Here is a 27,111-nt window from a genome sequence, read left to right as displayed (position 1 = left end):
TCAACATGAGATAAAAGTTGGCTTAAAGCAGGGAAAACTATTGTTTTTTTTTCTTCAGCAAATATAAAAATGATCCATTGAAAGGACTCTTATAACTGAAAACAAATATGCACCAAAAAATAAACAAACAAAAAAATAATAAAAACTAAATATTTTGATAATTTTAAATGTTTTCTATTAAATATATGTATAAATATGTTATTTTATTATATTTAATCAATTTCTCTTATTTTTATACTTTTTTTCCCACTAAAAATCAACAGCTGGGTGATTCAAACTTCCGGTTCTATATTAAAGGCAAGCCCAATCAAAGTCCACGCAATAAAACTCTCCTCCATTCAGAATGCAGAATTCTGTGACAGACGTTTGTAGTAGCCAATAGCTGAGCGTGTTTGGCTGAGGGGGCGGGGCTTGTGTGAGTTTGGTGTGGGTCTGCTGACCGGATAGGAGAAGTTAGTGTTTTTTATTATTCCGTTAATCAGCGGCGGAGCGGAATTACAGTGCGGATTTTGCTTTATTTCAGCTTTAATTCTGTTTTATTTACCCGATTATAAACTTTAAACTGCAGATAAACTCCGGTACATGGTTTCTTTGCGGTTATCTCGGTGATTTATCGCGTTATTTAGCGTGTTAAGTGCCTGGAGTTACACACAGCGGCTCTGAGACTCTTCATTACTCACAGGTCGGTCTGATTTAAACAATGATACTCATATATAAACCCATTTACAGCGCTTTTAACACTGTTTAATAACTTTTACACAGCTTTAATAATCATTTACTGTCGCTTTACACAGTTTACACTGTGTTTAATACAATTAACGCTGTTCTAAATCGCTCATATACGTGTCATAGACAGATCAGTGATCAGTAGAACAGAGTACACTCTTTATTTATTTACAGTGTTTCAGCTATTTTATATTTATTTCACCACAGTAAACTGATATTCTCTCTCAAATAAACAATTAAAGGAGATTCTGCATGCTGCTGGCACTATGACAGGAGTAACAGTAGGGCTGGACCATAATTAAAATGTGTTAATATAATATACAGCTCTGGAAAAAAAATCTGATTTTGCTATTTATAGGTTTATGTTTGAGTAAAATGAACATTGTTGTTTTATTCTATAAACTACAGACAACATTTCTCCCAAATTCCACATAAAATATTGTCATTTAGAGCATTTATTTACAGAAAATGAGAAAGATGGGGAACGTTCAGACCTTAAATAATGCAAAGAAAACAAGTTTATATTCATAAAGATTTAAAAGTTCAGAAATAATCAATATTTGGTGGAATAACCCTGTTTTTTTATCTCAGTTTTTCATGTTTCTTGGCATCATGTTCTCCTCCACCAGTCTTACACACTGCTTTTGGATAACTTTATGCTGCTTTACTCCTGGTGCAAAAATTCAAGCAGTTCAGTTTGGTGGTTTGATGGTTTGTGATCATCCATCTTCCTCTTGATTATATTCCAGAGGTTTTTAATTTGGTAAAATCAAAGAAACTCATCATTTTTAAGTGCTCTCTTATTTTTTTTCCAGAGCTGTATAATATGTTCGTATATAATTACTGTAATAATTGTATATGATTCTGTATGTCGGGGTAAAAATAGTTTCAGTAATGGTGCTATGATTTTTTGAACATGTTTCTAATATTTCAAAGTTTAAATTTAAAATATTTACAGCATTGCACTCCTTACAGGGCGTTGCATAAATTGGCAAATACATTTTTCAGATTTTTGGTGGTACAAAATCGATCTGTAGTGAAAATATGTTATGTTCTTAAATCAGTGTCTGAATTATATTGTGTCAAATATACTTTTCAGATTTTTTTAGGTACAGACGTCCATACATCAACAAAGACAGATATGTAGAATAATAGACAGATACATAGTTAGATTGATACATAGATAAAGAGGTAAGTGAAGAGACAGATATGTAAATAAATAAATGGATGGATGAAAAAGAAGGTAAATGGAAAGACACAAACAGATACGGTTATAGACTGACAGACAAAATATCTATAAACGTTGTATAGTGTTCTCTTTCATTACTGTGAACAAATCTGTCGCTATAAGCTTTACTCAAAACCCACTCTAAATTAATTTGTGTACAACCATTTTATACTTATAAATAAATAAATAAACGTGAAGGAGAAAGGGCACCTTAGCCATTATAATTACTGTAAACATTAACTAGACAGAAACACTTTCGCAGAAAGAATTCACAGTATTAATTCAGTTCAGTTATTTTACACTCTGTCCTGTAATAACTCTACAGAGGATTCCAGGAACTGAGATACGCTGCAGGGAATAATAATCACAGAGGAAGTTCAGTACAATGATTTAAAACACTGAATACAAACACTCAACACTGATAAACTGCACTCTACTGTAGATTTAATACTAAATACAAACACACAACACTGATACAACCCTTTCTCAGTATAGATAATTAATGGACACAAAGGTATTTAGATTTAAAAATTACAGAAATTTAAACATTAAAAAAAATTACCTTTACAGGGGATGTGTTAATAACAGAAGTAGATATATTTTTTCTTCCATGCATCATTTTACTTTTATTAGAATTATTAAGATGTTGGATTTGAACTATTTTATTAAATGTATGCTAGTTAAGTCTTTATTTTAAATTAAGATTTAAAATTGTGAATTAAAATATAACATTATTTCATTTTTATTGTTTATATAGTATTATTTTATGCTTTTTTTTTTTTGGTGGTTCTACTTCTATTTTATTTACATGTCTGTGTTCCTCGTCCTCCAGCAGTCATGGGGAACCGGGGTATGGAGGACCTCATCCCTTTAATCAATAAGCTGCAGGACGCTTTCAGCTCCATCGGGCAGAGCTGTAACCTGGACCTGCCCCAGATCGCCGTGGTGGGCGGCCAGAGTGCCGGCAAGAGCTCCGTACTGGAGAACTTCGTTGGAAGGTAAAATACAGGATGTATATATTATATTCATAAACATTCAAAGTGCCTGGTTTAAATAGCAGCAGTGTTTCTGAATATATCTACACTGATGGGCGTGGTGGTCTGGAAATGAGGTGTGTTCAGGTGAATCTTTGGAGTATCGCTATTGCTTTTCCCGTCTTTACGATAGCAAAGACACACTGACACACTCTAAATCAAGCTGCAGGATTCATGTTCTTGCAAAATGTACTGAAGGAGAGCAGGTAAACAGTACCTAAAGCAAAGCTAACGCTAATACTCTGGATTAGAACACCTATAGTATATTGCAGCAGTTACATTGCAGCTAAGCTGTAGTTTCCACATTGTGTTTATTGCTCTTTACAACCAACTGGATTAGAGGTATACTGTGCGCTTGTTTAGTCCCTGTAGTAGAGAAGTATTGCCAATAGAATAGAACTCTCTGGAGGAGCAGATGAATAAATATGATACTATTAGCACCATGCTAATGCTAATGCCAGGCGTGGGCTATAGAGGGGTATAAACCTGCAGTATTGAGCTGTGGAGCAGTGAAAGAACTGGGTTCTCTGGAATGATGGATGAGGTGGATAAGGTGGTTATCATCATCATCCAACATCCTGACCTAATTAATCTGAACTTTTTTGGCTGAATTCAATCAAATCCTCGCTGATGTGTGAGTCCAGAATATAGTAGATAGTCTTCTTTGGACAGTAGAGACAGTTACTGCATTTTTTGCACCATAAGTCACACCAGCTTATAAGGCACATTATGGAACACTAGTAAGAAACAGGGGTGTCGCCATGTTTTCCTTCTAAATTCAGCAGGTCTTGCCTAAAGCTAAGCTAAGTAAACAAAACTGTAATTCTTAAAAAAAATATATATATTTTAAAGTTAAACAAGCGCTGAATGTTAATATACACAGATTTCTCTTCTAAAAACGGTTTATTTGGGTGAGTAAAGCGCTTCTGTTATTTACAGTAAGCTTAGATGTTCAAAGGCTGGGTGGAGCAGCATTAGCGGCTAAACACGCAGGCTACAGTCTGATATACTCACCTCTGAACCGCAAAAGAGCTAGCACTAAGCCCAGTTAGCGGGCAATGTTAATGCTGCTCCAGCAGTGTTACCCGGGGTTAGCAGTATGCTACAGTCCGATAATACTCTCCTCTGAACGGTGAAAGAGCTAGCGCTTACCGTGGTTAGCAGCTAATGCTAATACTGCTCCAGTCTCAGTGCTGGAGAACTAAACTGAAACTCCTGTATAACTCTGTACTTCAGTGGAGTGTCTTTACTGCTCCTTAATACCTGACTGATAGAATTCATACATAAGGAGCACCGGATTATAAGTAGCTCTCATGATTTTTGGAAAGATTTATGGATTTTAAATGCACCGTATGGTGCGAAAAATACTCCAACAATAGAATAAACTCTATTAATACCCTTAATTTCATACAAAACAATGAATGAGCAAAAATGTAATGTTTAAATATTATAAAGAAACAACACTATCGATCTAATTGTGGCTTTGAGTTAGCATCATGCTAATTGGAGTATATTAGCATCTATTACCTGTTAGCTATTGTTTGTTAGCTTTACTGTAACTGTGTTGGCTGTGATTTCTACACTGTTTCTTGAAAATTGTAGCTTCCCGAACAGGAAGGGAAGAACTCCAGGGGTGTTAAAAACGCTGAAAAAGCAATTCATACTGGTTTCATTTCCTCTTCCTGCTACTGTCCTTTTACTATATGCTTATTGTAGTGTGCATTATATGGACATGACCTTAATATATAGTACCAGTAAAACGTTTGAACACATAATCTCAGTTAATGACTTTGTTTTGTATTTTTTCCTGCATAGTAAATGAACAGTGAAGATTAATATAACATATCTAATATTAATATATTTTATTCTGTTTTAGGGATTTTCTGCCCCGTGGTTCAGGAATTGTCACTCGCAGACCCCTCATCCTCCAGCTGGTCAACAGCAACGCAGGTACAGATCTACAATCTATAATATCACAATACCTACATTTACAGTGTTATTACTGAATTAATATAATAATATAATTAACATAACTGTTTTATGACTGTTTTGTGTTTATATATGTAGAGTATGCAGAGTTTCTACACTGTAAAGGGAAGAAGTTTGTGGATTTTGATGAGGTGCGGATGGAGATTGAGGCTGAAACAGACCGAATAACAGGATCTAATAAAGGAATCTCCCCCATTCCCATCAATTTACGGGTCTACTCCCCTCACGGTAAAGCTTACACTGATATACATCTTAAATTCAGTGTTTTTTCATTATTTAAAATAATCTGCACTATAGATTACTACTAAACTCATCCAAACTATAAAGAAAAACATATGGAATTAATTAGTAAACACAAAAAGTGTTAAATAAACCAGAGTATGTTTTATATTTTACATTCTTCAAAGTAGCTCCAGTTGTTTAGATGATCAGTTTTGAACATCTCTGCTGGATTTTCTCAGTCACCTGGAATTCAGTCTTTCAGTTAACAGCTGTGCTGAACTCAAGAGTTAATTACTTGAATTTCTTGTCTCTTAATGTGTTTGAGAGCATCAGTTGTAAAGTTAAAGTTATAATATTAAAATATATATTTCAAGAATAAATTACTGCAACAAAATGAAAATTTAATTGTATTGTTGCATACAATACGATATGATATGTCACACCCCTAATAACTAATATATTAAAAAATACAAGAATTTTATCAGATTTGTAACAGAAGTCAATGATCCAAAATGTCATGTTACTACTAATAATAATGCACTCCAAATATCTCCATATGTTCAGGATTAAAGTAAAATAAACGATACTGGACAGATATAATCTGTCTCTAGTAGATATATAATGGGAAATGAGAACAGTGTGAATGTTTCTTTTGATAAAAACAGTAAAAAAGTAGAACCTTGGTGTGATAATTAGGGGTGGGTGATATGACACCATATTTCAGGGTTTAATATCGTTCACCATATTTAAACATATTGATGATATTATTGCGTACGATACGATATGGCACACGCGTATCCTCAAGTGCAAAAACGTTATATTGATGGAACTGGCACTCATCAGGACAGGACCACTCCAAGGATGGAAGAGCGAGAGTTTCCTCTTTTGTACAGGATAAGTTTATCATAAACTGCAAGTTAACAGCTCCCCAGATAAGTTTAAGCTCCCCAGTTTTTAAGTTACTACATGATTCATTATGTGTTCCTTCATAATCTGATAGATCACTTCACTATTCATTTACTATGTAGGAACATTAAACTGTATATTATATTTATTATGTTCCGATCTCTCTCTTTCTCTCAGTGCTGAATCTGACGCTGATTGATCTGCCCGGTATGACGAAGGTGGCGGTGGGAGATCAGCCCCATGATATCGAGTTCCAGATCAGGTAAATCTACAGCTGCTCTCTCTTTTGTGATTGGTTGATTCAAACAGGGCTGTGAGATAATTAGTTTAGAAAATACAGGTTTTATATTTTATGCTTTTTTTCTGTTTGTGTGTGTTCAGGGACATGCTGCTGCAGTTCATCACTAAGGAGAGTTGTCTGATTCTGGCTGTAACTCCAGCCAACACTGACCTGGCCAACTCTGACGCTCTGAAAATCTCCAAGGAGGTCGACCCACAGGGTAATATTACACACATATAAATATGGTGGTGGTGTATGAGGTGTTAGTGTGTGTTGAGCTGGTACAGTGAGTGGACCAGATACAGCAGTACTGCTGGAGTTTTTAAACTCAACTTACTGTCACTGCCACACTGAGAATAGTCCAAAAAGAGTGTCCTGTGGGCAGCATGCTCTAGACCATGTCCTGTGGGCTGTGTGTTATGGACAGCATTCTGTGTATCGTGTTCAGTGGTTGTTGTCCTGTGGGCGGTGTCTTGCAGCCAGCATCGTTTGGTCAGGGTCTTGTGGGTGGCGTTCTGTGGGCATCGTTCTGTTGGCAGCATCCTGTGGGTGGTGTCCACGCTTGGACTGGTCTTAGGAATGTCCAGGACAATTCCCGGTGGGCTGCTCTGCAGGTGGGCCGCTAAAAAGGGCCTGATTTTAAGAAATGGTTTAAAAAGCAATTGTCCAAAAAGTGAGAGAAGGTGCAACAAAAAGAATCTTATTACTGGGTTTGTCAGTACGTTAAACCTGACTCTGTCGGCCCCGTCCCAAATTACACACATTCCCTATTTCCCTTTAGGAAATTAATAAAATTACCAAACAAAAGCCATTGAATATTAAATAAGAAATTCTATATACTATTCCAGAATACAGGTGGATTTAGATCAGACGTACTGTGCACTGGTTTCTGTTGTTTCATGTCCAGTGATGGTAATATGATAAACTGTTTGATGCAGGATGATATTGATACTGTATTGATCTGCAGGTCTGAGGACCATCGGTGTGATCACCAAACTGGACCTGATGGATGAAGGAACTGATGCCAGAGATATCCTCGAGAATAAACTACTGCCGCTTCGCAGAGGTCTCTCTCACACACACACACACACACACACTCACACATTATATATTTTTATAAATACACATAGTTTATTTCTAATGTAGATGCTAATTCAGATACTAAGGTAAATGTAAGCAGTCAGATAGTTCCCTGAGGTGTTTTAGTTTCCTATATGAAGCTAATAGCCCTATCCGGACGGGATTACTTCACATTATTTCACACTTTTACTCAGCGATAAACTCCTGCATCCAAACTGCAATTGTAAAAACAGGAGGACCAGTGAGTTTTTAGGCTTTTTTTCTCGGTCACATGACATCACAGTGTTCAGTAGCTCCTCCATTTCCACTCACTGTTGTGTTTTTTACGTGGATCTCCGTGGAAACCGTGGCGCGTCCAAGAGGTAATTACGGTGCGCGGCAGTGGACAAATATCTATTTTATTAAAGGCGAGGAGACGAAACTCAGAGATGTGCGTCCGGACGGGACTAAAATTACCGGAGGAGCACGGAGTTCAGAGAAAAACAGTAGATAATTCAGCCTGTAATTTTCTCAGAGAACGTCTGAGAAATAAAACCTACATGATCGTTCTGGACGGGAATAAAATCACAGAGGATAAAAAAAAACATAAAAGAGAAAATTACCCAGAGCCCCCTGAGAAACTAATCCTGTCCGGATAGGGCTAATGTCTAAATGTCCACCATTGAGTGTGTGTGTCTGTGTGTGTAATATGTGTGTGTGTGTGTGTGTGTGTGTCTGTGTGTGTCTGTGTGTGTCTGTGTGTGTCTGTGTGTGTCTGTGTGTGTCTGTGTGTGTCTGTGTCTGTGTCTGTGTCTGTGTGTGTGTGTGAAGGCTACATTGGCGTGGTGAACCGCAGTCAGAAGGACATTGACGGGAGGAAGGATATCCGAGTCGCTCTGGCGGCCGAGAGGAAGTTCTTCCTGTCCCATCCTGCTTACAGACACATAGCAGAACGCATGGGGACGCCTCACCTGCAGAAAACACTCAACCAGGTACACACACACACACACACACACACTCCCCACGCAAGGAGAAACCAGGTATACACACACACACTTTTCTAAATCACTGTTTCACAACCTGATTCTCAGTTCAAACTAGAAGCAGTCTGAGTACCAATATAAGTACTACTGCCCTGGAAAAACCTTATAGTAATAGTAAGCCTTATAATAAAAAAAAGATCACTTGAGATAATAAGGGGTTTAAGAACACCTGCTGCGTCTGCTCCACTACCCAAAATTGATAGTAAATCAATTTTGTAAAACAAAAAAAAAAGACAGTAAATAAAAAAAGATTACCTATAAGATAAGGAGAGTAGATGATCCATTGTCTAAATACATTTCATTAAATTTTCTGTCTCTTTTCTTTTTGTACACATCTTGTACGCAACTACATACCTATATATTGTAATTTCCTTAGTTATTTATTCATGCGTATGATGATTATGACATTTGTTTGTTATTTGTTATGTCTGATGGAAGATAAGTCAGGTATGATATGTCAGGAATATTAGCTGATATTGCAATAGCAGCTAATAAAACAAATAAAACAACAACAACAACATCTTTCTTGTAGCAGGGTATCTGCAGACACAGTTTTTTTTTTTTTTTTTTTTCACACAAGATATTTTGCTGAATTTACAGCAGACTGAACTAAACAGAACCAGCACATTATTCAATTGGGGTCTGAGAAAGTATCAATATTAAGATATTTTACTGTTTCTGTGCCAAATATGGATATTTTTATTGAAATATAGATTAGATAAGATGCCCAGGCATTCACACCCCTGTTATTTATGGCTCTGAGGAGGCGCTATAACTCCGTTTTGGCACAAAAAAGGGAAGTAGGATCCAGTGCTAAACTGGGGTTATAGCACCTCCTCAGAGCCATAAATAATAGAGGAAGTTTAGCACTGGATCCTACTTTACTTTTTAGTGTTTGTGCCAAACTTTTCATTAATGTTTGCCAGGAATTGCACACTTATTGTAAAGTTATGAATGTTTTGAACATTTTATCATTTTTTTATTGTAAAAATGTCCTTAATTTTGTTTTTTAAGTGGCTTTAAAAGTCTTAAAATTAATGTTCACTGTCTGCAGGTACCCTGTAGCAGTGTAGAAGTCTGGTTGTTTAAACGAAGAATGTAGAGCTAAAACTTCTAAATCTTTTCTTCAGCAACTGACCAATCACATCAGGGACACGCTGCCCGGGCTGCGCTCCAAACTGCAGAGTCAGCTGCTCTCCCTGGAGAAGGAGGTGGAGGAGTACAAGAACTTCAAACCAGACGACCCGACTCGCAAAACTAAAGCCCTGCTGCAGTCAGTGCACACTCTCACACACACACACACACACACACACACACACACACACTACACACACACACACACACACACTACACACACAATGTTAAATATAAAGGATTGCAATTAAGACAAATTGTCCAATTCATTAAAAATGACTATTTACTAAGTTTTCATTAGTCAATGATTGTTTTTTCTGGTGTGTGTGTGTATAGGATGGTGCAGCAGTTCGGGGTGGATTTTGAGAAGCGTATTGAGGGATCAGGAGATCAGGTGGACACTCTGGAACTGTCCGGCGGAGCTCGAATCAACCGGATCTTCCACGAGCGCTTCCCCTTCGAGCTCGTCAAGGTAATAAACACCTGTGGTAACACTGTCTCTGCAGCTCCTTGCTGTGTACTTGTGCAGTATGCGCAGCGTTCACTGCTTGCAGCTGTATGACTGTTTACTACCTGTACATGTTTGCTGCACGTCCCATTAAAAACACTGTTTAAAAGCTTTGGTCTTGTTGAACCCGTTTACTGATTTCACACCTACCCAAATGAACCACACCAAGCGTGCAAACCAACCAGAGCCTGTTTTAACTGGACTAAAATAGTGATGGAGGTAAAACAACCTGAGTGTAATATTACCAGATTTATTATTAAATAATTACTAAAATGTATAAAATCATTGACGTTAATGATATAATTGTATATTTCGTTCTCTATTATTTGTTTGTTTACCTTTTAATCTCACAGTTTATTTTAAATCATCCTTTTCTGTAGTATTAAAACAGTTTATAGTAAATGCATTTGGAAATCAATTATGAGAAATTATCCTTTTTTTTTTTTTATTCAATTGAAAATTTTGGAAGTAGTCATTGTAGTCCCAAATCAAGACATTATGACCTGAAGACAAGTTCATAAACTTGTTTAAATTATGTACTGGATCTGAACATGGTGGTTTGTTTGTGTTGTAGATGGAGTTTGATGAGAAGGAGCTGAGGAGAGAGATCAGTTACGCCATTAAGAACATTCACGGTGTGAGGCAAGTACACACACACACTTATACATTGCCTAACACACTGATTTACCTTACAGGATGCCGCCAGACCCAGATTACACCTATATATTCACTCTGTCACAAACTAACCAGGCTTAAATTTCAGCTTTCCACCTTAAATCCACCTTAAATCACCACATTCCAGAAACCTTCCCTGACTGACTCTTTCAGATCTGCTTCATACTTTCTGGAAATAATGTAATTGTGCTTGAAACACCTTTTATGAGATTGCTTTTAGATCTAGTTGTAGCTAGATCTGTAGCCAGAGTCATTCTTACCTTAAAAACAGGTCAACGGCTTCTTCAAGAAGATGTAGTTACACATTAAATGTTTTTAAAGGGTATCTGCAACGTGATAAAGGTGCATTTCAAATTATTTGTTTAAAACTGTGGCAGAATTTCTATTATTTGAAGATGAAATATTAAATCTACAAACCACAAAACACCGATTGTGTTTAACAACTTTAACAGCAGCACTGCAGTATCTGATCCACTCACTGTACCATCACAACATATTATACAACATGTACCATAAAACTACAAAGTGTCTTCTTGAAACAAGAAGGTGCTCACAATGTAATGCCTGATGAGTTTATATACTTAGATAAACAATAAAACATTAAACGGTTAAATATACAGTATGCTGTGTTTTGGTGCTGTTAATAAATATTGATACTTATATTAAACATTTATTTATACTGTATTGTATCTCTTAAGCAGAATGCTAAAATATTTTTTTAATTAACATTGCTCAGTCCTACTTTGGAATGGCTCTTATAATTCTGTGTGTTCTATGCTCAGATTTTATAGCGACACTTTTTAAAAACAGTGTGGCATACACTTGTTAAGCTAGGATGTTATGCTCAGAGTGAGCTCCAGACAGTGGGAGAGGTGGAGGGGGAAACGTGTCCAGACATGATAGAAGAAGTGAACTAGGCCTTTAATACAGTGTTTACTGGCTGTGAGGAGCAGTCCCATTATATCTCAGATATATGAAGCAGATCTGTGAAGGGTTTGGATGGTTTCTGATGGATTTGACCCAGATATCTTCATAAATCCTTAATTCTTGTTTTGTTATGTGTGTTGTTTATTCCAGCACTTGGATAATTCCCCGTTCTCCGGATCATCTTTTTGTCTGCCTAAACTTTGTCTTAATTCTTGATCAATTGTACCTAGACTCCTAAAAATACAGTTTTTTCAGGAGATATATTAAGCGATTCTGTAAAAGAGCCTCTGATTGTAGTGATAACCTTTTAAAGATCTGATGCACCATCAAGGTACAGCTGTGGAACAGTAGGGTAGAGCTGGGGTTCAATCTTAATGTAATGTAATGTTTTACATGGATATTCTGATAACCTACAGCATTATTGCACATGTTGTTTTTTTATTTGTAGGTTGTGCATCCCTACTGTCATATATTAAGCTTTAAATAACCTGTATTTCTAAGAATGTTTGCCTTAATTATTGTTTGTCTATGTCTCTGATGTATGTATATGAATCTATATATGTGTGCGTATGTGTGTGTGTGTTATATTTTGCGTGGCCTCTGTTTGTGTCGTTCAGGACGGGCTTGTTTACCCCTGACCTGGCGTTTGAGGCTATAGTTAAAAAGCAGATAATTAAGCTGAAGGAGCCGTGTCTGAAATGCATTGACCTGGTCATCCAGGAGCTCATCAACACAGTGAGGCAGTGCACCAATAAGGTACTGCATGACCGGGTGACTCCTCCTGACCAGAGGGGGCACTGTGGCGGGCTGCAGAACAGGCAGGGGAAAGGGGCGTGGTCTGTTCAGCCTGTGTGAGGATCTGAGAGGCCGGGGTTTAGGGGATAATGACCGTGGTGGAATTTGTATTTAATGGATCTGAAGACTTTTACTTACTTGCGCCCAGTTTTTTACTCTACAGTAGAGTCTACAGTGTAGCCTGGGAAAGTGACCTACGTTGTTGTGAGCATTTACACTTGTGCAGTTGTAATGCAGCTGGGTCACCGTGATGCGTAATCACGTTTTTTGGAGGCTATGACATAGATTTGACACAGAAGTATACATTAACTGCAAGGGTTTTTAAATATAGAAGATAGCTATATAAATATATAGCTATATAAATATAGCTGAACAGATAACACCCTTTACCCTGCAAAGTATTGCCATGTTATGAAGCAAGCATGCTGGGTTCAACCCCTGAGTGACCACAGCATGCAGACAAGGCCAGTTTATAGGACTTAACTAAAGACAAGCTTCTGGTTTCTCTCATTTCGCCAACTGTACGTACATTTTCTTAAAGATGGTGCTACAGCTGGGCCTGTAGATCCTGCTTTGCACTCGTAGAAGCTGAAGTTGCATCCCAGCTGTGTGGTGGAGACCTTGCTGGGGAATCCTTGCCTAAATTTCCTTCAGGATAAATAAACGATCCCATCCATCCATCCATCCGGGGCAATTGAGTCACGCACTGCCATTGATTGGTTCTGTGTATTGGCAAAAACGTATGCAATCAAAACAATACGCATCAAGATACAGGGACTATGATTCAGTATATCTTGATAAATTGTTTCAAATTGTGTATAGTCTAAAATAGGGCTGCAATGATTTGTCGATATAATCGACAGTGCCAATTATTTAAATTTGTCGACTATAAATTTCATTGCCATACTTGGTGTCTCCAAACACAACAGATTGCATATTTAATCACTAAATATCAGTACTCTCGACATTTAAACTACATCCAGACATGTAAATGCCTTTTAAATCTCATGATCAGCTGTTTCAGTTGTTTTTAGAGATGGAGGACATTTCAGAAATAATCGTTGACTAATCGAATAATCAAAAAAATAATCATCTGATTAGTCAACTACCAAAATAATCGTTAGTTGCAGCCTTAGTATAAAATCTGAATAAAAGAAGAGTTTAGTCACAACACAAAATGAACCACTTCTGACACCAATCTTTAATAATTAAATATCAATACTTACAGTATTGTTGGAATTCGATACAGTTCTGCAAATTAAAATATTGTGATACTTTGATATATCAATAGATTTTATCATTGAGGCATGTCTTCCAGCCAACAGTCTCTCACCAGGAGGTACACTACCCAAAAGTAACCTCTGAGATCCTTTTTATAGGGCAACAGAGGAATCAATTTAATGCTCTCTTGAATAATTTTGTATTAATTCCAAATTCCACCTTTTTTTGATACCTATTGATTGAGTTATTGAGTGTCCCGATCAGATGGTGATTGATAGGTTCTGGTAGTGATTGATAGATCCAGCTTGGTGAAACTTTGAGAAACCTGGAGTTTGTCCAACAGGAAACGATGATTATAGTGAACTAAAACCTGTGCTCTTTCTCTCTTTATCTTTCTCTTTCTTCTTTCTATTCTATCTTTATCTACTTATCTTTATTTTTATTTTATTTTCATTTCTGTTATTCCATCCCCAACCTGACCAATCCCAACACTCCTCCCAATCCTCCCCTTTGCCCCGCCCACTTTCCGGCGCCTCAGGACGGGCTTGTTTACCCCTGACCTGGCGTTTGAGGCTATAGTGAAAAAGCAGATCATTAAGCTGAAGGAACCGTGTCTGAAATGCGTGGACCTGGTGGTGTCCGAGCTGTCCACCCTCATCCACAAGTGTACAGATAAGGTAACGATGAAACCAGGAGGAGACGGACAAGATAAAGGATGAGACAGAGAGAGATACAGCAAGATTACATAGACTTATATAGACTCACACAGTCACTGGCCACTTTATTAGAAACACATACGCTACCTTGAGCTTTCACGTAATGATTGGCCACTTTATTAGAAAAAAACATCACTGTGGCCACTATATTGCAAACACCTACTGTACCCTGTGCTTCCACTCACCGATTGGCCACTTTATTAGAAACACCTACTGTACATCTACTGAACACTATCTTGTGTTTCAAGCACTGTGACCACTTTATTGGAAACACTCATCACTGTGGCCTTTTTATTAGAAACACCTACTTACTATATCTTGTGCTTCCGCTCATTGGCCACTTACTGTACACCCTACTGTACCTTGTGCTTCTACTCTCTGTGGCCACTTTATTGGAAACACCTCCATCACTGTGGCCACTTTATTAGAAACACCTACTTTACTACAGTTTGCTTCCACTTACTGTGGCCACTTTATTTGAAACACAGACTAACTATATAGTGTGCTACCATGGATTGGCCACTTTATTAGAAACACCTGTTGTGCCTTGTGCTTCCACATCACCTGTCTACAGTTGCCAATTTATTAGGAACACCTATTCTAGCCCTTCCACTTTCTGGCCACTTTATTAGAAACACCTTCTTTAGCACCTCCACTTTCTGGCCAATTTATTAAGAACACCCCCCCTAAACCTCCACTCATGTGATGTATTTCGTAGAAAGCTAGATATATAGATAAAGATGTATTGATCTGTTATTATTATTATTATTATTAATATTATTATTATTTTAAGTATCGTTTTTGTCTTTGTGAGTGTTGATATCTACTGTCTTGTTGGGAAGATATTCTTCCACCTCCCCTCACACAGCAAACCCTTTTAAATCCAAACCTTTAAATCCCACTGTCCAATCAAATACCTCCACCCCTACTGATTGATTTAACCACCTCCAATCAAATGCTTCAGTAATTTTACATATTTTTATTTATGTATTTATTTGCTTCAGCCCTTGTTGGTTGTTCTGATCAGGTAACTTCACACCCCCCGTTGTTCTTCCCCAGTAAAATCAGTCTTTTCCATCCCTATAACCATACGTTTTTTAAATATATTATTTATTATTATTTTATTTAACTTCACATTTATTTTTTCCCTTCCTGAATGTGACCCAATGCTATTCTCACACTTTCTTTTTAATTTAACATCCTGTTCTTACTGTTCTGCCCTTTTTATCAAAGGTAATTAATCAGCCAAGAATATAACATTCTTAGAGGGGAAGCTGTTCAATATGCTTATTGTTTTGCGGGTCATCCTGCATACTAAAAAATGCAGATTCTGGCAGGGAGTTAAAATTCGGCCAACACCTGGAAAAAAGGCAACTTGCCAAATTGACAACAGTATTCTACAGACCAATCGGTGTGGCATTTACCAGTATGTCGTCTACGTAGGTCATGACTACAAGATACAATAAAGTTGGTCAGTGAGCTCAGTCACTAAAATGCAGTGTGAAACTGAAACTAAACATACAGAATACAGTGTAACAATGTAACCCTGGTCTAGACATTCAGGTGTGAACCTGAATTTTGTGAGTTCTTGGCTGATCAGCTACTTTTGATATAATGAGATAGTAAAGTCGATTTGCTTTTTCTTATAATCACAGTATTATTTCTAACCTCACGTTATTCATTAACCCCTGCATGGCTGAGTCTGATCTCTGAACTGTGATCACCTGCATGCTCCTCTAATCACCTGTTGATCTGGAATCACCTGCTGTGTGATGTGTTGTGTGTCTGCAGGGCTTTGATGTTTGTTTGATGTTTTGTGTTCAAAGCAGGGATGCACAGTGTATGACCAAATATTTGCAGACACTCCTTTCAATTAATGCACTCAGCTAATTTAAGTCAATAGAACAGGACTCAACTTATTTTTCCTACATAGTAAATGAACATTGAAGTGATCCAAACTATGAAGGAACACATAACTCTTGCACTTCCTTTCCTGGGGTGGTACTGATGATGTATTTTTCTTTACTTAGTTGAGTAGTTGTTTCTTCTCATAATCTGGATTAGAACATTACTCAAATATTCACTATTCACTGTATACCTGTAACTCTACCTCTTCACTACTTTACTTTAACTGATGCTCTCAAACACTTTATTAAGAGACAAGAAATTCAAGTAATTACCTCTTGATGAGTTCAGCACAGCTGTTAACTGAAAGCCTGAATTCCAGGTGACTCTACCTCATAAAACTGACTGAGGAAATCCAGCAGAGATGTTCAAAACTGATCATCTAAACAAGAGGAGCTACTTTAAAGAGTGTAAAATATAAAACGTATTCTGGTTTGTTAAACACTTTTTTTGTTTACTATACAATACTATACAACTATACAATAAAGAATGTACTTAATTTAACCTTAAAAGTAATTAACACTTCATAAATTGATTGTATTAATTGGTCATGCATTTATTTGAGATATTGATCTGAATGATTGGTACACTGTGCAGCCTTGAGTGTGTGTGTGACACCTGTGTGTTTATTGTTTATTGTTTGGTGTGTGTGTGTGTGGGGGGGTATGTGTCAAAAGTGGTTATTCTGGATTCTAGTTTGTATAATAACCGTAAGGTAGAGTGTGTTTATGCTTGTGTATGTGTTAATTACACTACTGCAGCTGTGTGTGTGTGTGTGTGTGTGTGTTTGTGTGTGTGTAACAGCTGGGTTCGTATCCACGCCTGAGAGAAGAAACTGAAAGAATAGTGACAACTTACGTCCGAGAGAGAGACAGCAAGACCAAAGATCAGGTAACACATACTCGTGCCAAAATTCATGGAACCAGTAACCAGTATCGCATCCCATGACTTTGGGCATGTCCCATAGAAGCTAAGAATGCTGCAATAAGCTGTGGGATATCTTGGCGGGGTCTTCTGCAGGGTTCCAACAAAATATGTAAAAAGGCCAGATTTGCATATTAAGCTCTTAAAGTTAATTTATTCAAATATTAAATGTTTAACCTCAACCTCAATCACTCACAAGATAACACATCACCACATATACTGGTGTGGGCAGATGTTCCCAATTTTAAGTTGTCTTAACACTTTGTTACTATACATAATTTTGTCCCATGACTTTTGGCATACCATAAGTGTGCGTGTGTGTTTGATTTTAGGTGATGTTGCTGATCGATATTGAGCTGTCCTACATCAACACCAACCATGAGGACTTTATTGGATTTGCGAAGTGAGTGACATCATCGATCATTGATCACCAATCAGCCCGATCAGTCATTTGTGATCAGTGTAAACTGAGCACCGTGTTCAGGTAAACTAACACATACTGTGTTTTATCATCAGTGCCCAGCAGAGTGCCAACGTCACCAAGAAGAGAGCCATGCCCAACCAGGTTACACATACACAGACACACAATTAGTCATTCAAAATATTTATTTATTAAATTTATTTTCTACATTGTAGATTATTATTAAAGATTAATAATAAAACCGTAAACAAAGTGTTCTTGAAAAGCTTTTATATAGTCTTCAACTGAACACTGAAGAATAATTATAAACACGCAGGGAAACATTTCAATAAAGTGTAGTAAAGTAGAAAAAATTGCTTAGTGGAAAACGGACCTTCTCACAAAAAAAAGAGAATAGAGCACCATCTATTGGAAAAATATTGCATTGCACATTTATTTATTTATTTATATTTTGATACATCCTGTATATAAACTTTTTCAGACGGTTTGTTCAAACTGAACATAGCCAAATCCTGAACACTTTTTCTATTTAGTTTTTACAGTTTTCATAGATTTTTTTTAACCACCTTTTTCCCAATTGCATATATTGAAAAGGTAATTCTTTACAATAAGAGTCACAAAGAACAGCAGTTATTTACTTACAACAGTAATAAACATTGTTAAATAATTCAGCAGCTCATTAGTAATTGATATGTTAAAGATTAAGAATATAGTAAAAGATAACTCATAATGACATAATTCGGTCAAAAATTAAATAATGGTATTTTGTAATTAATATTGACCATTAATAATTGGTTGAGACATTCTTTCGTACTGTTAATCATTGTATGGTATTGTGTTACCATTAAATTAGTTGAATGCGTTGTTGTTCAGCTGAATAACAGAAGTATATATATATATATATATATATATATATATGTGTGTGTGTGTGTGTGTGTGTGTGTGTGTGTGTTTGCAGGTGATCAGAAGAGGATGGCTCACCATTAATATCAGTATAATGAAGGGCGGCTCTAAAGACTATTGGTTCGTCCTCACCGCCGAGTCTCTGTCCTGGTACAAAGACGAGGAGGTAACACGGAGAGACAGAAAGGGGGCGGGGCTTAATCAGCTATAGGTTGTGTTTTTATTACTGTGTAACTTTGTGTGTGTGTGTGTGTGTGTGTGTGTGTGTGTGTTTCAGGAGAAAGAGAAAAAGTACATGCTGCCCCTGGATAACCTGAAGATCAGAGATGTGGAGAAAGGCTTCATGTCCACTAAACACACCTTTGCCATCTTCAATACCGAGCAGAGGTGAGTAGTCTTACCAAAAGAGGGCGTAAAAGGCTTTTCCTCACTAAAGGCTCTTATAAGCTAGTACTTTTGGGTAGTGTACCTCCTGGTGAGAGACCGCTGAATGCAAGTAATGCCTATATGATGTAATCCTAGGCGTAGCTAACCAGCGGCGCAGTCCGGACCTTCGTTTTCATTGGTGTTGTGAATGAGAAACCTGGACTACTACAGTCTGGAAACGTATCGCCTTTAGGACAAATTTTGGTTCTGTTTAGGTTCAATGATGGAATGATGCTTGAGCATGGAGGCTCCCAGTGGTGATGCTTCAATCCACGTGGACTGAAGAGTTCACACTGTAAACTGCAGGTGTGGACTGAAAACTTCACACTGTAAACTGCAGGTGTGGACTGAAGAGTTCACACTGTAAACTGCAGGTGTGGACTGAAGAGTTCACACGGTAAACTGCTGCTGTGATTGATGGTCTGAGGAGCATCTCATACGACAGTCCTTCACTCCTAGTAGTGATACGAGGAACACTAACAGTTCAGTGATCTGTGCAGAATATCCTGCACATACATGTGTTGCTGCTTATCATGCAGAACTTTCAACTGAGTGCAGCATTTGTCAGCAGGACAATGCTTACCCACACACAGCAAGGGTTTTTCCAGATTTATCACCAATCCAGCATTTATGGTGCAACTGGAACTCAAATTCAGCTTCAACCTATGAGTGTATAGCAGGATCTACAAGTCCAGCTTTTAGCAACATCTGTGGATAAATGTGCTTCAGGATACATATGGAACCTGTAGAACCTCCATACTCAACCGTCTCAATCTTATCTTCTATCCAGTATAGAGGAAGCAACCAAACAAACGTCTAACATTCTAACAAAAGTAAAAAGAATAAAGTCAAATAAAGAAATATAACTTACCTATTTTGTGTGTAGGAATGTGTATAAGGATCTGCGTCAGATTGAGCTGGCGTGTGACTCTCAGGAGGATGTGGACAGCTGGAAGGCCTCGTTCCTCAGGGCGGGGGTGTATCCTGAGAAAGACCAGGTGAGTGTTCAGAGTCAAACGACAGAAATTAGCCCATATTAAATATACTGTACATATAATAAATGCAGAGGCCTTGATCTGCTATCAAAATTCATGAGCTTCAAACAAATACTGAAGAAAAAAAACAAGAAAAAAAAAAACAGCCAAAACTAGTTTCAATAGACATAGACTGGTCAATTATATTTCATCTATAGATGTTTTTTTGTATATTTTATTTTAATAGAATTTTAACAGAAAGCTGTGCTGTGATCAGCAAGTTGTTGATGTAATTCCTACAGGCAGAGAACGAGGAGGGGGCTCCGGCCGACACCTTTTCCATGGATCCCCAGCTGGAGAGACAGGTGGAAACCATCCGCAACCTGGTGGATTCTTACATCGGCATCGTCAACAAGAGCATCCGCGACCTCATGCCCAAAACCATCATGCACCTCATGATCAACAGCGTAAGTCTCATCATCTATATTATAGATTTTTTCATTTTAATCTAAAACAAGTTCCTATCTGGTTGGAGTTTCCATGTTCTCCTTGTATCTGTGTGGGTTCACACAGTCCAAAAACATGGAGATCAGGCACAATTGTATACTCTAAATGATCCATATGTATGAATGTATACCCAAAAATGGACTGGGACTCTGTTCTGGGTCAATGCCTTAGTGCTTCAGTGCCCGATACAATGCTCCAAGGGGACGGTGGTTTCCGGTTGAGAGTATGCTGTGCATGATTGGCTGCTGGTTCAGCCATTTTTACATTTTAGCTATGTGAGATTAATATTTGATTATTCATATTACTCTTTTGTGATGGATCAAGATAAATCTGATTGATCCCAACTATTCATTCAGAATTGCCATTTTTTCCCCATGTGTCTGTTTATCATCTCTCAGGCGAAGGAGTTTATCCACTCGGAGCTGCTGGCGTACTTGTACTCGTCGGCGGATCAGAACAGTCTGATGGAGGAGAGTGCGGATCAGGCCCAGCGCCGGGACGAGATGCTGAGGATGTACCACGCCCTCAGAGAGGCCCTCAACATCATCGGAGACATCAGCACCACCACCATCTCTACACCTATACCTCCACCTGTAGACGACACCTGGCAGCAGAGAGAACCCAGGTACACTCACACACACTCACCACCACCATTTCCACACCTATACCTCCACCTGTGGATGACACCTGGCAGCAGAGAGAAACCAGGTACACACACTCACGTGCGCACACTCAAACACACACACACCTGGGCAATAGAACAAGAGTGTTGTCACAAACAGAAAATATCGAACAAAAGAAGGGGATTTCTCTATGACAGTTTTTAGTGACACTTTTGGAAGGCAATAAGTCCTACTATTTTGAGAAAAAAGATGTACGTAAGGCTTTTTTGCGAATAAACTCGTAATATAAAGAGAAAAAAGTCATATGTATACAATTTTGAGAAAAAAGTCGAAATATTTTGAGAAAAATTTGTACATTTACCATTTTGAGAAAAAAAGTCTTACTATTTAGAAAAAAGATGTATATTTGGCATTTTGAGAAATAAGTCTTACTATTTTGAGAAAAAAGACGAATGTAAGGTATTTTGAGAAAAAAGTCAGAATATTTAGAGAAAAAAAGACATATATACCATTTTGAGGAAAGAAGTCGTACTATTTCAAGAAAAAAGGCATACGTAACCACTTTGAGAAAAAAATTTAGTATTTTGAGAAAAAAAAAATGACAAACGCAAGGCATTTTAAGAATAAACAAAAGAGGTCAAATAAATAAGTAGATAAAGTTCATCAGACTTTTTTGTTGTTGCTGAAACAGCTGGACCTTTGTCTTTACCTGTTTATCTCTCTCTCTCTCTCTCAGCCCTCCTGCTCAGCGTAAGCCTGCAGTATCGGCTCCCCCTCCTGGTCGTCCTCCTGCGGTTCGTGGGCCTCCTACAGCCAATCCCACCGCTGCGTTCGGGGCCCCTCCCGTTCCGTTTCGCCCGTCCCCGGTGAACGCTTATGGCAGCGGGACCCTGGAGCCCGTCGCCCCTCCCCCTCAGATCCCCTCTCGACCCGCCAGAGTTCCCCCGTCCCTCCCCCCGGGCATCCCCAGGTACCCCCACTCCACCCACCTCATACCTCCAGCAGACCGAGGTGTAGAGTATCCTCATTCATTACTCTGTAGAAAATAGTATAGATACTAGAGTTTTTTAAAATACTTCTGTTGAAGAAGTATCAACTCTTTTTACTATTTAAGTAAAAGTGTAAAAGTGCTGGTTTCAGAACTACTTAAAGTATAAAAGTAAAAGCAATTTTAAAATGTAAGTAGGAGAAATTTCAGATAATTGTGTGAAAATATAAAAATTGTATATTTTGTGAATGATTGTATCTCTCTCTTCTGTAACAGGAGACCTCCAACAGCTCCGAACCGTCCCACCATCATCCGCCCCTCTGAGCCCTCCCTGCTGGACTAGAGTAACACACACATCCCATAACACACTATATACACAGGGACCTGAGTGTGTGTATGGGTGTGTATAAATGTGTGTGTGTGTGTGTGTGTGTGTGAGCACACTATGGGAAACACACACACCATCAGATTGAGTTATAACTTGATTTATTACAGTAATTAATTCAGATTAGTTTAGATTTTGTTGTTTTTGATGATTTGGTTTTAAACCACTTCAAAGAGCTTTAAAACATCTGTCGGCACATCCTCAACTAAACTCAACTAAACAACCATCATCTTAAGTAAGATCTACACAAGAGATACGAGCTTTTTCCTCTTTTCTGTTTAGAAACTTCTTTCTTTCCCTGAACTTAAACATGTTAAAAATGATTTACATTAACAAACTGATAAAATCCTCTACAGGAAACTAAATATGGCATTTTCTCAACATTTAACACACAGTGTCTATTTACTCAATTTAACAGATTGTAAAGAATTAAAAAACACACAGATAGTGTGCTGCAGCTCCTTTGTTTTAGTAACTAAACAGTTTTTTCTCATTTTTTATTTATTTACAACAGCGAAAGCTTAGCAAAACTTTGATAGTACCAGCCCCTTTCTACTTAGCAAAGGCTTAGCAGCCAGCAGTTATACCATGGCAACACCAAGCAACTGCTTAAGGACCTTACCATAGCATCTAACTGTTAGCATAGCAACTGCATGGAAATACCTTAGCAACCAGCAGCTATACCGGAACAAGGCTTAGCAAGGGCTTAGCAACACCTTTGGAACTGTTTAAGGACCCTACTTTAGCATCTAGCTGTTACCAAAGCAACTTTCAGCAGCTATACCATAGTGACACCTAGAAATGGCCTAGCAGCACTTTTTAGAACTCCTTAAGGTCTTACCTTAGCATCTGTTAGCATAGTGACTGCATGGAAATATCTTAGCAACCAGCAGCTCTACAATAGCAACCCCAAGAAATGGCCTAGCAGCATCTTTGGAACTGCTTTAGGACGCCATAGCATCTAACTATTACCATAGCAACTGCATGGGAATACCATAGCAACTGCATGGGAATACCATAGCGACACATTAGCATTTAACTGTATCCCAGCTATACCATACCAGCACCTAGCAGTGGCCTAGCAACAGCCAAGCAACCCCTTTGGAACTGCTTAGCGGCACATTAGCATCTATTACCATAGAAATTGCATGAAAATACCTTAGTAACTAGCAGCTATACCATAGCAACACGTAGCAATGGCCTACCATTGGCTTAGCAAGGCCTTTTGAAGTACTTAACAACCTTACCTTTGTAGCCTAACTGTTAGCATAGCAACTGCATGGAAATTCCTTAGCAACTGCATGGAAATACCTTAGCAACCTGCCACTACAGTATAGCAACACTTTAGCAACCAGCAGCTATACCATAGCAACACGTAGCAACAGACTAGCAAAACCTTTGGAACTGCTTACTGGCACATAAGCATCTTACTATTACTCTAGCAAATGCATGAAAACACCATATCAACCTAAAGGTACAGTGTAGCAACACTTTAGCAACCAGCAGCTGTACTATAGTGACACTTAGCAACGTCCTACCAACACTTTTGGGACTGCTTAGCAACCTTCTCTTAGCATCTAATAGTTACCATAGCAACTGCATGGAAATTCCTTAGCAACCAGCAGCTATGCAATAGCAACACCTAGCAACGGCCTAGCAACACCTTTGGACCTGCTTAGAGACACATTATCATCTAACTATTACCGTAGCAGCTGCATGTAAATACCTTAACAACCACTACTAAGCAACAATTTATAAACCAGCATTAATTGCGCTAGCTTTTTGCACACTACAAAATGTATTTTTAAGAAGAGAATCTGACTTTTTATTTTAGTGAAATTTAAGTGTATTTACTAAACTGAAGAAGCTACAGCACACATTTAGTTTTAATTAGATGACTTAGTGTATAATCTGTTAAATTCAGTAAATTAACACTAATTGTGTTTTAGAAAGTGTTGCTTTGCACAGAAAGTGACTTTATTAACATCAGTTATACGTGTGATTTAACAGGGGAGCGAAAACGTTTGCATATATTATATGTATTTATGTTTGTGTTCTACAGTAACTATTTCTGGAATTTTCTCTTTAAGGTTTTATATTCTATCCATTTCCTTATGACTTCTTTCTGCATCATGGTGGGAAATTAACCTGTAACATTTTCTTTAAATATTTCTCTAAAAAATTCTTTAATCAAACATAATGCTTCTGATTATTAACGCTACTTTATAAAAGCGATTCATGCATTTTCCTGAATATTTGCTAATATTAGTGCCTTATTGTGTAGCGAAAACTTTATATTTCTATTGTATACCACTACTATGTGCCTGTTTATACTAATTAATAATAATCTGAACTGGAAAGTACTTTTTATTACATTTCGTAACTACTTTCTGATTAACACTCCATTTTCTACAGGTCTCAATTGTTCGTCTCAAAGGTTTTTGACGATGTTTCGGTGTATATTTATACGCACTTTGCGCATCATGTGCATCAGATCTGTGCAGGAAATAGCGCTGTTTCTGTTTTTTTTCTCCCTTTTCTTGTTTAATTTTTTGTTTATTATTTTTTTGGTAATGTATGAATGAATTTAAATGTTTTAAAAGTCTTTATTATTAGATAATACACTAACTTCATTCTAAAAGTGCCTTAAAAATATCCCTTAATGTTGAAACTCACTACAACAAAATATCCACTGCTTTATTAAATTGAATTCTACATCCTGGTGCTTTTTTAAATAATCAGACACTTAAAAATACATTTTTGCCTTAAGTCCGTTATAAAATAAATAAATGTGTGTTTACATGCACTCAAAAACCTGTTCATAATCCGATTTCTGCATTTAGCAGATTATTCGTGAAGTCATATAAACAGTGCAATCTTTTTATCTCTTAGATTGGAGTCTTGAAATCTGATAAAGAGAGATGAATTTTAGCTCTGTAATCAGATTTAGAAATACAAATCTAATAAAAAGAGTTGGATTTTAGTTTTAGAATCAGATTGCTACAGTCATCTGATTACTCAAGTGGTCATGTCAACAGTAAACTGCTATTTCTTAGATCAGAGTAAGATGAATTTCAGTTTTTTTAATCAGATTTCTGCAGTTATAATTATTCAAAAAGTCATGTAAAAAAACATACTCCTGTTTTTTTAGATCAGAGTAAAGTCATAAAATCTAATAAAGAAAGCTGGATTTTAGCTTGGCAATCAGATTTCTGCAGTTATCTGATTATTTAAGTGATTTTCAACAGCAAAGTCAGATTATCTGAGTCCAATGAATACTCAATTAATACAAATATAAATAAAAATCTGATGAATAAATCAAATAAAGAGAAGATATTTTTTTTCATTATTCAGAAATATAGTGAAGTAATCTGATAAAGATTGGATTAAAAGCTAGATGTTTTATTTTTTGGGGGGAATTTAGCTCAGTAATCAGATTTTGAAAAAGTGCATGTACACTCTTATCCAGAGTATTCTGGGATTTCATATTGCATCTCAGTATATTAAAAAAGCAGAATAAAGTGTAGGATTTACTTTTTACATTTTTTTTTGATAGTTTATTGGCTGGTTGCAAAACAAAAATCTGATTAATGTCTAATTCATGTAAACTCTAAGTTTTCCCATTATCTGATTACCCAAGTTTATGTGTTTTTATGTGAGTTTAACGTATTGATCAGATTACTGACAAAATCTGATTTGCCGTAATTGGATTATGAAGTTAATGTAAACAGGTTGATCGGATTACTGATTAACTTTAAGGTTTTGCATTAATCTGATTATGAAGTGCATGTAAGCAAATGCAATAGATTAAAGCTGCCTATACGTTAAATGCAAAAAGTAACTTACTTTATTACTCATTTTATGAATTTTCATTATTACAGTTCTAAGCATTATATTATTAATAGTTTGTAATATTTGTATTTAATAATAATAACAGTAACGTTATATATATTATTATAACGCCTCAGATTAGATACGCCTCAGTCAGTAACACTCAGTATACGTCCTGTGGTGTTTTCAGGTTATTATTTGACAGTCATTCCTTTTATATTTCATTGCTGTCTGTTTCTGTTGGTGTTATTATGGTCTGTACGGTGTTTCTGAATTTAAGTGCCTGCTTTATTATGTTATTTCTCATGGAGAGAAAAAATGATGCAATTAAATATAATGGAAAACGTTAATAACGGGACGAAGAACTGAATAAAAAGGGAATTTAACTCCTTCTGTCCTTTGTTTTTATTTATTAATTAATCTTCACTTTCTCCTTCCTTTGATATTAGTTCCTTATTTTACTATATATATTAGTATATAATACAGGGTTTGTACGGTCATGAAAAACCTGGAAAAGTCATGGAAATTAAAAATTGCAATTTGCAGGCCTGGATAAGTTTCGGAAAAATAAAAATGCCCAGAAAGTTTTGGAAAAGTGAAGGAAATCTTAGTGTTTCAGTTTATCGATGTAGAAAATCTGTTTTGAGTTTTAATCAGTCAGTTCAGAGTTAATTTAGTAATTCAGCCTCTTCACAATGGAGCTCTCAGGATCTGACTCACATTTTATTATTAAAGAAAGTGTGTCAACATCAGATTTATTT

General features: G+C 37.0%; 1 protein-coding gene across 2 annotated transcripts; it reads left to right on the top strand.

The window, feature by feature from the left end:
- The first annotated feature begins 455 nt into the window (after window positions 1-455).
- On the top strand, window positions 456-26,736 carry dnm2b (dynamin 2b). 2 transcript variants are annotated; one of them, XM_049469412.1, is made up of 22 exons: window positions 456-682; window positions 2,787-2,952; window positions 4,865-4,938; window positions 5,056-5,205; window positions 6,283-6,367; window positions 6,487-6,605; window positions 7,353-7,451; window positions 8,276-8,436; window positions 9,618-9,760; window positions 9,958-10,093; window positions 10,704-10,771; window positions 14,286-14,424; window positions 17,173-17,259; window positions 17,625-17,695; window positions 17,809-17,857; window positions 18,672-18,782; window positions 18,894-19,003; window positions 19,929-20,040; window positions 20,319-20,483; window positions 20,922-21,148; window positions 21,883-22,116; window positions 22,411-26,736. In XM_049469412.1, the coding sequence occupies exons 2-22, from the start codon at window positions 2,792-2,794 to the stop codon at window positions 22,475-22,477; spliced, it is 2,568 nt and encodes an 855-aa protein (XP_049325369.1). In that variant the 5' UTR covers window positions 456-682; window positions 2,787-2,791; the 3' UTR covers window positions 22,478-26,736. The 2 variants fall into 2 exon arrangements, with proteins under 2 accessions (XP_049325369.1, XP_022530184.2); XM_022674463.2 differs by lacking the exon at window positions 14,286-14,424 and adding an exon at window positions 12,349-12,487 and having other exon boundaries at window positions 457-682.
- Window positions 26,737-27,111: the final 375 nt, after the last annotated feature.

Source organism: Astyanax mexicanus, chromosome 21 (genome assembly GCF_023375975.1).
Source record: "Astyanax mexicanus isolate ESR-SI-001 chromosome 21, AstMex3_surface, whole genome shotgun sequence".
NCBI classification, from domain to species: Eukaryota; Metazoa; Chordata; class Actinopteri; order Characiformes; family Acestrorhamphidae; genus Astyanax; species Astyanax mexicanus.
Note: the sequence above shows the minus strand (reverse complement) of the source record. Positions and strands in the feature narration are given on the sequence as shown.